This window comes from Oncorhynchus mykiss, chromosome 23 (genome assembly GCF_013265735.2).
Source record: "Oncorhynchus mykiss isolate Arlee chromosome 23, USDA_OmykA_1.1, whole genome shotgun sequence".
Classification (NCBI taxonomy): Eukaryota; Metazoa; Chordata; class Actinopteri; order Salmoniformes; family Salmonidae; genus Oncorhynchus; species Oncorhynchus mykiss.
In genome coordinates this window covers 23207366-23219508 of record NC_048587.1, presented here as the reverse complement: position 1 = coordinate 23219508, position 12143 = coordinate 23207366, and the positions used below count along the sequence as shown (strand labels likewise).

The window sequence follows — 12143 nt, the reverse complement described above, 5'->3', positions numbered from 1 at the left end:
CCTAATGCTTATTATGGTAGTTCTGTATGAGTTTTAGCTTAGAAAACAATCTCTCCAAGGAAGCCACAGTTACAGAGATGGAAAAAAAACAGCTTGATTACCGTGGCAACATCAGGGAAATTGGGCAGAAGGGAGTTGTGCTTAAAATACAGCAGTTCTCCTTAATTTCCGGCCTCAACACCTTATGGACAGATAAACTGTATGAGAAGCTGTGGGGTCGTCTGGATACTGGACAGCTAATAAATTGGCAGATTTGAACAAAAAATGCCGTTTGCGATTTCGTTCATACATGATGAACCCGCGTTTGAGTTGAGTGGTTGCATATCAACAGTCCTTTATCGCTGGTGTAGTTAAAATGTTGTGCAGCGCAATACAGTCGGGCTCGTAACCTGGACCTTACAGGACCTTACAGGTCGTGGTGAAAACATTTGAAGCCTATTTGTGTAGGTTATTAGCCAGACAAAACCCGCTGAGTTCAACAATTTTTCCCCCTTATTGTTAGGCTATTTGATGTCCTTTTTATAAAAAGTGTATAAATAGTAGCCGTATACTGTAGGTAGAAGATCCTCCCGTGTATGATAGTTTTTAATTAAATAGTGTGTGATAAGGACATACAGGTGTGTGTGAACAGGTGATTAGAATGCAGGTGATTGGGATCTGGAGAGTGAGCTGCGTTCAGGGGATCTACGTGTTTGAGAGTGTGAGTTGGAAGCAGACGTTACAATATAGGAAAAAATAATAATCCGCTACTGCTGGCTGGGTATTCCTGTGGTTCACCTCAATAGTCTGATTTGTCTTACTCTTCTCGTCGTTGCATCCATAACTCTGGACTGATTAACACATGCTTCATTTTGTACGTTTCCAAATAATAATTTTAGTTAATGAAACACTTTTTGTCAGAAAATAAATACATATAAATTACCAACTGCGTTACCCACTCTAGTCAGCAGATGGCAATGTGCGTCTTTCAGGCGATGCTGCTAGTCTGACGTATAATCTAGTGGACGGGACGATTGTTCAACAACAACAAAATCTGGTCAACCATCTCGGTAGCTTGCTAGCCAACATAGCCGAAATATTGGAGCTCTTTAGACGCTTTCGGTGATTATTAGCCACTGTGTTTGAAACATTTCCGTCTTATCTACTAGTTGCCCCATTTAATTGCAATTGTTGTTGTTAGTCAGCTAACTTTACTGTCTGGTTACAGTAGAACTAGGCTAGTCGCTAGCTAACTAACATCATCGACCATGAGCTCACTAATGTACTACCCCCCTGCTAAAGAAGAGGTCTGTTGGACGGAGAAAGAAACTATCGTGAAAGTGGAGAACGAAGAAGAAGCCGTCACCGTAAAAAAAGAGGTAGAGGGTGAGTCTGTTACAGTGAAAGATGAAGAGAAAGAAGTTGCAGTGAAAGAAGAGAACGAAGCTTTCCAAGTGAAAGAGGAGGACGTTACTGTGAAAGAAGACAAAGAGGAAAAGAGAAATGAGGATGCCGTTTTTGGAGTTAATGAGGAAGAGAATGATATGACTGTCGCAGTGAAGGAAGAGCAATACGTTTTTGGAGTGAAGGAGGGGGAGATTACTGTCACATTGGAGGAGGAGACTGGCGATCTGATTAGCACCAGTAAGTACTGTCTCAAAAACTTTGCAGTTGTTGAATGTGTGGTTTAAAAGGGTCATTCTACTGACGTTTTACTGTACTATTTTGTTAAAGCTACAAAGAGTGGGGACCACCAACAAAACATAACAATGTATCAAATACATACAAAATAGCACTTTATGCTTTCTATGATAAAGGTAGCTATCATATTTGAATTCCTGCACACTGTATGAATATAATAGTTGTTTATTCATACTAGTTTAATTTCTATGTACCAAAACGAGGGTAATGTTCATAGAATATTACACATGCTACGTGTTAGAATAGAGCCAATACCAGACTTGGTTTTCATCTGTTGCAGTTTGTCTTTGTTGTAGTGAAAAAACTGGCCTCAGACTATTGAGGAATCTGATTTGGATTAAACCTCACAGGAAGACAGGTTTATCATATGAATGTTTCATTCAGGGTCATATTCATTAGTGCACAACGTAGCAAAACGTTTTGCAACTTAAAAGGAAAACAAGCATTTCTTATTAGACAAGATCAGGTAGTTGCCCCCCCTCCATTTCGGTCTGTTTGCTTCCGTTTACACAACCCTGATCTCTCTGGAGTCATTCTACCTTACAAAAGCACAAGAAATAGGATTTCGACCCCCACCATCTCAGATTGTTCTGAATTATGTTATGTTGTTAGAAACAGACAAGTTTAGCATTCCTGAAACCATTTATTTTGTTTAAATATAATATGATCTCTGAGGAATCAAATCAAATGTTATTGGTCACATACACATATTTAGCAGATGTTATTGCGGGTGTAGCGAAATGCCTGTGTTCCTAGCTCCAACAGTGCAGTAGTATCTAACAATTCACAACAATACACAAATCTAAAAGTAAAAGAATGGAATTAAGAAATATATAAATATTAGGACAAGCAATGTTGGAGTGGCATTGACTAAATACAGTTGAATAGAATACAGTATATACATATGAGATGAGTAAAGCAATATGTAAACATTATTAAAGTGACTATTGTTCCATTCCTTAAAGTGGCCACTGATTTCTAGTCTATGCCTATAGGCAGAAGCCTCTAATGTGCTAGTGATGACTGTTTAACAGTTTGATGGTCTTGAGATAGAAGCTGTTTTTCAGTCTCTTGGTCCCAGCTTTGATGCACCTGTACTGACCTCGCCTTCTGCACGATAGCGGGGTGAACAGACTGTGGCTCGGGTGGTTGATGTCCTTGATGATCTTTTTGCCTGTGACATCGGGTGCTGTAGGTGTCCTGGAGGGCAAGCAATGTGCCCCCGGTGTTGTGTTGTGCAGATCGTACCACCCTCTGGAGAGCCCTGCGGTTATGGGCGGTGCAGTTGCTGTACCAAGCGGTGATACAGCCCGGCAGGATGCTCTCAATTGTGCATCTGTAAAAGTTTCTGAGGGTCTTAGGGGCCAACCTGAATTTCTTCAGCCTCTTGAGTTTGAAGAGGCACTGTTGCGCCTTCTTTACCACAATGTCTGTGTGGGTGGACCATTTCAGATTGTTAGTGATGTGTACGCCGAGGAACTTGAAGCTTTCCACCTTCTCCACTGCGGTTCTGTCGATGTGGATAGAGGCGTGCTTCCTCTGCTTTTTCCTAAAGTCCACAATCAGCTAATTGATTGCACCCAAATTGATTCCACACAAATTGGCCATATTAATTTATGCAATTCTTATCTTATAATCTTAAATAAATATAGTACCTAACATCTGATTTGCCAATGAGTAAGACATGAGGAATCCAATAAAATGATCAATAGCCCTCCCCCAACAACCAGTATACAGTATCAGTTCTCTATCTCTGACAAGTAGTATGGAGCTCCAGCTTGAAGTATTGCTTTTTCAACCTTCGTAATGTATCCCCTGTGAATCTGGTGATGTTTTTCCCTCTGTTCAGAGAAATTAGCCATTGAAGTTGCTTGCATTCTTTACCGTAAATATGTTTGAAAGTACCATGTTTTGCACATTAGAGGCCACTGTTCCTTCTACTGCCACCACACCCTTTTATCCATTTAGCTTGTCTCTTGTGTTTATTAAATGGATCATCACATTTTCTTTGCAACTTTGGGTGAAAAAACAATAGCTTTGGCTCATTTCTCAGAGATCAAATTATATTTAAAAAATATATGTTTCAAGAATGCTAAACTTATCTGTTTCTAACCACAGAAACGATTTCAGGACAATCTGAGATGGTGGGCGACATGGCTTGCTGAAATGACATGGAAAGACCCTCTGTTTAACTAAATACTCTGTTTTACTTTGGCAGGGGAGAGACCAGGCTCTTACTCTGAAAGTGGGACGAGTCCCTCAGAGGAACCAGACCCAGAGACGTCCAAACCAGCAAGACCACATCACTGCTTTCAGTGTGGAAAGAGATTTATCCAGTTAGGGCACCTGAAAGAACATAAGAGAATGCACACAGGGGAGAAGCCTTACCACTGCTCCCAATGTGAAAAGAGATTTTCCTCATCAGGGTCCCTGAAATCACACGAGAGAACACACTCAGGAGAGAAGCCTTTCCAATGCTCCCAGTGTGGAAAGAGTTTTACCCGGTTAGGGAGCCTGAAAAAACATGAGAGAATACACACAGGAGAGAAGCCCTATCAATGTGCTGAGTGTGTAAAGAGTTTTAGCTGGTTAGAGCATCTAGAAGAACATAAAAGAATACACTCATGTGAAAAGCCCTACCAATGCTCCCAATGTGGAAATAGTTTTACCCGGTTAGGGCATCTGGAAGAACATACAAGAATACACTCAGGAGAGAAACCCTACCAATGCTCCCAGTGTGGCAAGAGTTTTACCCGGTTAGGGAGCCTGAAAAAACACGAGAGAATACACTCAGGAGAGAAGCCCTACCAATGCTCCCAGTGTGGAAAGAGTTTTACCCAGTTAGGGAACCTAAAAGACCATAAGAGAATACACACAGGAGAGAAGCCTTTCCATTGCTCTCAGTGTGGAAAGGGTTTTACCCAAGCAGGGTACCTGAAGTCACATAAGAGGACACACACAGGAGAAAAGCCTTACCATTGTTCCCAGTGTGGAAATCACTTCTCCACATCAAGTAACCTGAAAAAACATGAACGGATACACTCAGTAGAGAAGCCATTCCACTGTTTTCATTGTGAAAAGACTTTTAAGAAGTTAGGGAAACTGAAACAACATGAGCAAAGACACACAAGCGAGAAACCTATTTCAACTGCTCCTCCTGTGGATTGAAATGTACCTGTTTAAAGCAACTGCAATCACATAAAATAATCCACACTAGAGAGAAAATGTATCAATGCTCCCAGTAGCTAGGTTTCCATCCAATTTGTGACAGATTTTCATGCGAATATTCAAAAATATGCATGAAAATATTCACATTTTCCCAACAGAGGTGCATTTCCATCAAACTGACTTGTTGCAAATAAAAAGCTATATTTGATGACATAGTGCACATAAAAAGCACTAAGTCGTATAACTTTTAATTTAGGCCTACCAAATAAATAAAAAAATGTAATGTTTCCATCCCATTTTTATCTCTATCTCAAGATCATTTTTATTTGTCAATTGGCAGCCAAGCACCGATCATCATGTCGCCAGCATACAAATTAAGACACACAATATTTATTGGACAGCATCAAGCTCATCACCGTGCACTTTCACCACCATGGTAATTCAATCATAACTTATTTCATGTGTAGCCTAATAAATTGCATGCTTTTTGAAGTCGTGATGCACAACATATCATCATGTCACTGCAACTTTGCTTCGACATGATGGTTATTCTATCAATATTTGTGCATAAAAGTGTTTTCACCAGAATTGTTCCGTAGTTAATTTTACAGACACAAAAAATCCCACCAAGTTGAACAAACAAGTTGTCCATCGGAATTTATGAAATTGTACCAACACTCCCTGTTTCTATCACATCTGTTTTGAATTTGTTTTTATATGGCATGACTTTACTCGCATAAAAATATTGGATGAAAACATTGTTAGTGTGGAGTTATATTTACCCAGTTAGGGAACCTGAAAGACCATGAGGTAATAAACACAGGGGAGATGCCTTACCACTGCTCCCAGTGTGGGATGGAATATATCACATCAAATGGACTTCAAGTTCATGAGAAAACACATATGCTGCTCCCACACTTATCACATATTTTTGACTGAGAAATTGTGCTTTTGTTGATGTCACATGAAATCAAATTGTATAAAGCTGACTTAAAAATGCAGCTGTATTTTATTTATTTTTTAAACATGAACTAAATATGGAGTATGTCAGTTTGAATGTCAGTTTGAACGGCCTCCCGCTGTCTTATTTTATTGAGTTTCAATGGACTGTGTCATTCCAGTGAGTGTGCATAAAGTCGGTGTAAGAGAGTTAGTGCAAAAAAGGGTCAATGCAAATAGTCCGGGTAGCCATATCATGAACTGTTCAGTAGTCTTATGGCTTGGGGTTAGAAGCTGTTCAGGTGGCTTTTTGTCCCAGACTTTACACTCTGGTTCCCCTTGCTGTACGGTAGCAGGGTGTCACGGTCTTCCTCCTCTTCATCTGAAGAGGGGAGGCGAGCAGGATCAGAGGACCAATACGCGGCGTGGTGTGTGTTCATAGTGAATTTTAATAAAGAGAACACTGAACACTATACAAAAGAGTAACAAAAAAACAATAAACCAAATACGACCGTGAAGCTACAAAATGAGACCTGTGCTGACACAAGCCACTAACATAGACAATCACCCACAAACAAACAGTGCAACCCAGGCTACCTAAGTATGATTCTCAATCAGAGACAACTAATGACACCTGCCTCTGATTGAGAACCATACTAGGCCGAAACATAGAAATGCCCCAAAACATAGAAAAACAAACATAGACTGCCCACCCAACTCACGCCCTGACCATACTAACTAAATACAAAAACAAAGGAAATGAAGGTCAGAACGTGACACAGGGTGAACAGTCTATGGCTTAGGTGGCTGGGATCTTTGACACCGTGTGGTATAGAGGTCCTGGATGGCATGGAGCTCGCCCCCAGTGAAATACTGGACCATCCACACCACCCTCTGTAGTACCTTGCGATCGAGGGTGGTGCAAGCGGTATTATACAATGCATTCGGAAACTATTCAGACCCCATTTCTTTTTACAGATTTTGTTATGTTAGTAATATTCTAAAATAGATTTTTTTGTTTTAATTCCTTATCAATCTACACACAAAACCCCATGATGATAAAGCAAATGTTTTATTTTATCAAATATTCTGAAAGTCAATAACACTGAATTATCACATTTACATAAGTATTCAGACCCTTTACTCAGTACTTTGTTGAATCACCTTTGGCAGCAATTACAGCCTCGAGTCTACTTGGCATACATGTATTTAGGGAGTTTCTCACATTCTTCTCTGAAGATCCTCTCAAGCTCTGTCAGGTTGGATGGGGAGTGTCATGACAAAGCTATTTTCAGGTCTCTCCAGAGATTTCGATCTGGTTCAAATCCGGGCTCTGGCTCAGCCACTCAAGGCCATTCAGAGACTTGTCCCGAAGCAATTCCTGCGTTGTCTTGGCTGTGTGCTTAGGGTTGTTCTCCTGTAGTTGGGTGAACCTTCGCCCCAGTCCTGAGCACTCTGGAACAGGTTTTCATCAATGCTCTCTCTGTACTTTGCTCCGTTCAGCTTTCCCTCGATTCTGACTAGTCTCCCAGTCCTTGCCGCTGAAAAACATCTCCACAGCATGATGTTTCCACCACCATGCTTCATCGTAGGGATGGTGCCAGGTTTCTTCCAGACGTGATGCTTCGAATTCAGGCCAAATAGTTCAATCTTGGTTTCATCAGACAAGAGAATCTTGTTTCTCATTTTCTGAGAGTCCTTAGGTGCCTTTTGGCAAACTCCAAGCGGGCTGTCATGTGCCTTTTTACTGAGGAGTGGCTACCGTCTGGCCATTCTACCATGAAGGCCTGATTGATTGGTGGAGTGCTGCCCTCCAGGACACCTACAGCACCCAATGTCAGAAAGGCCAAAAAGATCATCAAGGACAACAACCACCCGAGCCACTGCCTGTTCACCCCGCTGCCATCCAGAATACGAGGTCAGTACAGGTGCATAAAAGCTGGGACCAAGAGATTGAAAAATAGCTTCTATCTCAAGGCCATCAGACTGTTAAACAGCCATCACTAGCACAGTAGAGGCTGCTGCCTACATACAGACTTTTAAATCATTGGCCACTTTAATAAATGGATCATTAGTCACTTTAATAATGCCAATTTAATAATGTTTACACATCTTGCATTACTCATCTCATATGTATATAGGGTATTTAATACCATCAATTGCATTTTGCCTATGCCGCTCGGTCATCGCTCATCCATGTATTTATATGTATATATTCTTATTCCATCCCTTTACTTAGATTTGTGTGTGTTAGGTAGTGTTGGAGAATTGTTCGATTACTGTTAGATATTACTACACTGTCTGAACTAGAAGCACAAGCATTTTGCTACACTCACAATAACATCTGCTAACCATGTGTATGTGACCAATACAATTCGATTTGATTTGTTCTGATAACATTGAAAAGTTTACATGAAAAACATTCACTAACTCATGAATATTCCCATCGTTATTATTCCACTATGTCAGAGAAAACTTGTGCTGATTGTAAAAAAGGATTTGAATACTGGAGTATTTTTATCTGAATATAAATAAATGCAATATTTTTGTGTTAGCCACTAATCAATGTTTATTTTATGGTGATTTCCATGTAAAAGGACCCATGAGCACCAACGTGAAGTTTATAGGAGCATATCAAATTTTGTGTCAAATGACAGCGAAGAGTCTATATTTTGGGGGGTATTAGAAATGCCTCAAAACATTTTGAAGTAAAGGCCCCTGCCAACTAATATCAACATTTATATTTAATTTTGCATCAATTATTTGCCTTCTGTAAGTTTAAGAAATATTGCGTAGTGTCTTGTTACCAAAAACCCACATATCTTTGAGATATTCTCTAATTTATGTCCCTCATGAGGGAGGATTTCACAGAAGTAACAAGTAAAGATAGACCATCGAATTAGTTTGTGTTTTTACTGATAACAATTTTGTTTATGAATTATAAAGTGATTCAAATGTGTCATTCTGGTACAAAATTGGTAACAGAGTGACTGAAAAATCTGTAACAGAATGACTGCAACTGAATTGGACGCAACGGGTATTCACAAACCACAGTTACAGTACAGTAGAGTACAATTTAGTAAAAAGTAGAGTATAGTTAAGTACAGAAGACTAGAGCACACATGAGTAGAGTGCAGTATAATGTAATATACTCTACTCGTCTGTACTGAACTATACTCTTTACTGTACTGTACTCTACTGTGCACTACTGTACTTTTCTCTACTGTTCTGTACTGTAAAAGAGACCTTGGTCTCAGCATGACTACTTGTCAAAATAAAGATTAAATAAAATATTCTACTCTATTTTACTGTACTCTACTGAACTCTAATATACTTTGCTGTGATGTCCAAACTTGTGAAACATAGATGTCTATGATTGGTACAGATTTGGTCCTGTAATTACAATAATAGCCAGTGTGTAGAGTAATACCTAAACATGCAAAAGGAGGATATTAAATTGTTCTACATTTGTGTACCTATTCAGGACACATCACCATGAAGAGAAGGGCATTCATAATTATGCATCTCTGTTTAGTACAGATCAAGGACCCATGACGTGAGTCTCCGCGTTACTCTGGTACCGTGAAATTGTCTACATACTATGCCTTCAGAAAGTATTCATACCCCTTGACCTATTTCACATTTTGTTGCCACAGCCTGAACTCAAAATTGATAAAATAGTTTTTTTCTTACCCATCTACACACAATACCTCGAAGTGAAAACATGTTTTTAGACATGTTTGTTAATTTATTGACCATGCAATACAGAAATATCTCATTTATATAAATATTCACACCCCTGACTCAATACTTTGTAGAAGCACCTTTGGCAGCGATTACAGCTGTGAGTCTTTCTGGGTATGTTTTCCACACCTGGATTGTGCAACATTTGCAAAGTATTATTTTCAAAATTCTTCAAAGCTCTGTCAAATTGTATGTTGTTCATTGCTAGACAACCATTTTCAGGTCTTGACATAGATTTTCAAGTAGATTTAGTGTAACTTGGCCACTGACAAACATTCACTGTCTTCTTGGTAAGCAACTCCAGTGTAGATTTAGCCTTTTGTTCAATGTTTTCATCCTGCTGAAAGGTGAATTCCTCTACTAGTGTCTGGTTGAAAGCAGACTGAACCAGGTTTTCCTCTAGTATTTTGCCTGTGGTTAGCTCCATTCCGTTTCTTTTTATCCTGAAAAACTCCTCAGTCCTTAACGATTACAAGCATACCCACAACAATATGCAGCCACCACTATGCTTGAAAGTATGAAGAGTGGTACTCAGTAATGTGTTTTATAGGATTTGCCCCAAATATAACACTTAATATTCAGGACAAAAAGTTAATTGCTTTGCCACATTTTTTGCAGTATTACTTTAGTGCCTTGTTGCAAACAGGATGCATTCTTTATCTTGGCCAGGTCGCAGTTGCAAATGAGAACTTGTTCTCAACTAGCCTACCTGGTTAAATAAAGGTGAAATAAAAAAATGTTTTGGAATATTTTTATTCTGTGCAGGCTTCCATTTTATCAATCTGTCAATTAGGTTAGTATTGTGGAGTAATGACAATGTTGTTGATCCATTCTCCGTTTTCTCTTATCACTGCCATTAAACTGTAACGGTTTAAAAGCCACTCCGGCAACTGAATTAGGAAGACATATATATCTTTGTAGTGATTGGTAGTATTGATACACCATCCAAAGTGTAATTAAATCTCCCTCATTCACTTTCATTTCACATCCAGAGCTCGTTCTGGCGGACATCTCACTCTGTCTGTACTTGACCGCAGTCTCATTCGACACATCATCTCCCTTTTTATCGTAATTGTCATCAAATTCAGATTCAACTTCTGCTTTCCTAATTCTCCTCGACCACTTTTTCCTCCTCTTTCGAAATCCACCTTTTCATGTCCCTGTCCCAATATTCCTCTTCTCCCGGCTTTGCGGCATACCGATTTAACTCTTATCTCATAATTGTCCCATCGTCTAGGAGTGATGTGCATTCCTGGTAATACACTCATATCCCCCATGGACCGGTTCATACATACGCAAGGAAGTTCAACATCCTAAATTGTCTGAAAATCCAAAAATGGAGGTGGAAATTGTTTTATTAAGACAGTACATATATTTGGTATATATTTTTTTTCAGCGTCTCGCCATTAAAGCTAGCTAAGGAGGAAAAATATGCCTATGCAGCCTGATTGGAGGATGCTTTATGTATGAGCCTAGTATTACCGGGAATGACATTCAGCGATTGTCATTCGGTCTATACTCCTGTAGCCTGAATGAATTTATGAGTCTTGCTGACAAATTGACCGTTTTATGTAGAAAGAAAAGTTGGGATTTTAGGGGGACTCATTCAGGTGGTCTCGTTCTCTCCAGCAGGTGGCAGCAGCATAACAGAGTGTGAAGTCCCTCGAAATGACAAACCCAGGCCCAGTTCCATTTCAGTCCCTAGTACCTACGTCTTTTGGGGTTACTGATCTGGGAGGACTGGTATATATAATAATAATAATAATAATAGAAAGGGTAGGGTGAAGGTGAAAGGGTAAGGTGCAGAACTGTATTAGTACCAGTCTTGTTCTTTTTCATTGCGCAGGCTCTGCTGGCTTAATTGTTACCAGTGAGGAGGTATTCTAGACAAAGGCAGATTGTTATTTTTGATTTTCTGAAAAACTTAACTGACCAAAAATAGAAATTCAATATGTAGTGTTAGTCCCATGTTTAATAAGCTAATATAAAAGATCCCAGAAATATTCCATATGGACAAAAAGCTTATTTCGCTCAAATGTTGTGCACTAATTTGTTTACATCCCTGTTAGTGAGCATACCACCCATGGTGACACCCCTGCTCAGTCATGTGAAATCCATAGATTAGTGCCTAATGAATTTATTTCCATTGACTGATTTCCTTAAATGAACTGTAACTCAGTAAAATGTTTGAAATTATTGCATTATTTCTGTTCAGTATATAACAGACTGCACTAGCTCAGTGTTCCTCTGTGTATTCTAAAGTTTATGTAGTCCACTGCTTCATGTGTATTTCAATGCTTCATATCTCAAGTAAACTTCTATAACAATAGACTTACCTGAAACAAATTCACAGGAGATTAAGATACTTACATATTTTTAAGAATGCAGAGCACTATTTCATCTCACAAAAAGAGGATATAATCATTCTAATGGTAGCACACAACTTTCTGGGACCGTATGCATCGAGCATCTCAGAGTAGCAGGGCTGATCTAGGATCAGCCCCCCCCCCCCCTGTCCATGGTGATCTAAAAGACTAAATGTATCCTAAACAGCACTCCTACTCTGAGACGCTGATACATATGGCCCCAGGTCTAGAAGACAGTCACAGCCA

General features: G+C 39.5%; 1 protein-coding gene across 1 annotated transcript; it reads left to right on the top strand.

Annotated features, from left to right (window-relative positions):
- The first annotated feature begins 759 nt into the window (after positions 1 to 759).
- LOC110502461 (zinc finger protein 436) lies at positions 760 to 5604 on the top strand. Its single transcript, XM_021580487.2, has 2 exons — positions 760 to 1623; positions 3899 to 5604. The coding sequence occupies exons 1-2, from the start codon at positions 1248 to 1250 to the stop codon at positions 4846 to 4848; spliced, it is 1326 nt and encodes a 441-aa protein (XP_021436162.1). The 5' UTR covers positions 760 to 1247; the 3' UTR covers positions 4849 to 5604.
- Positions 5605 to 12143: the final 6539 nt, after the last annotated feature.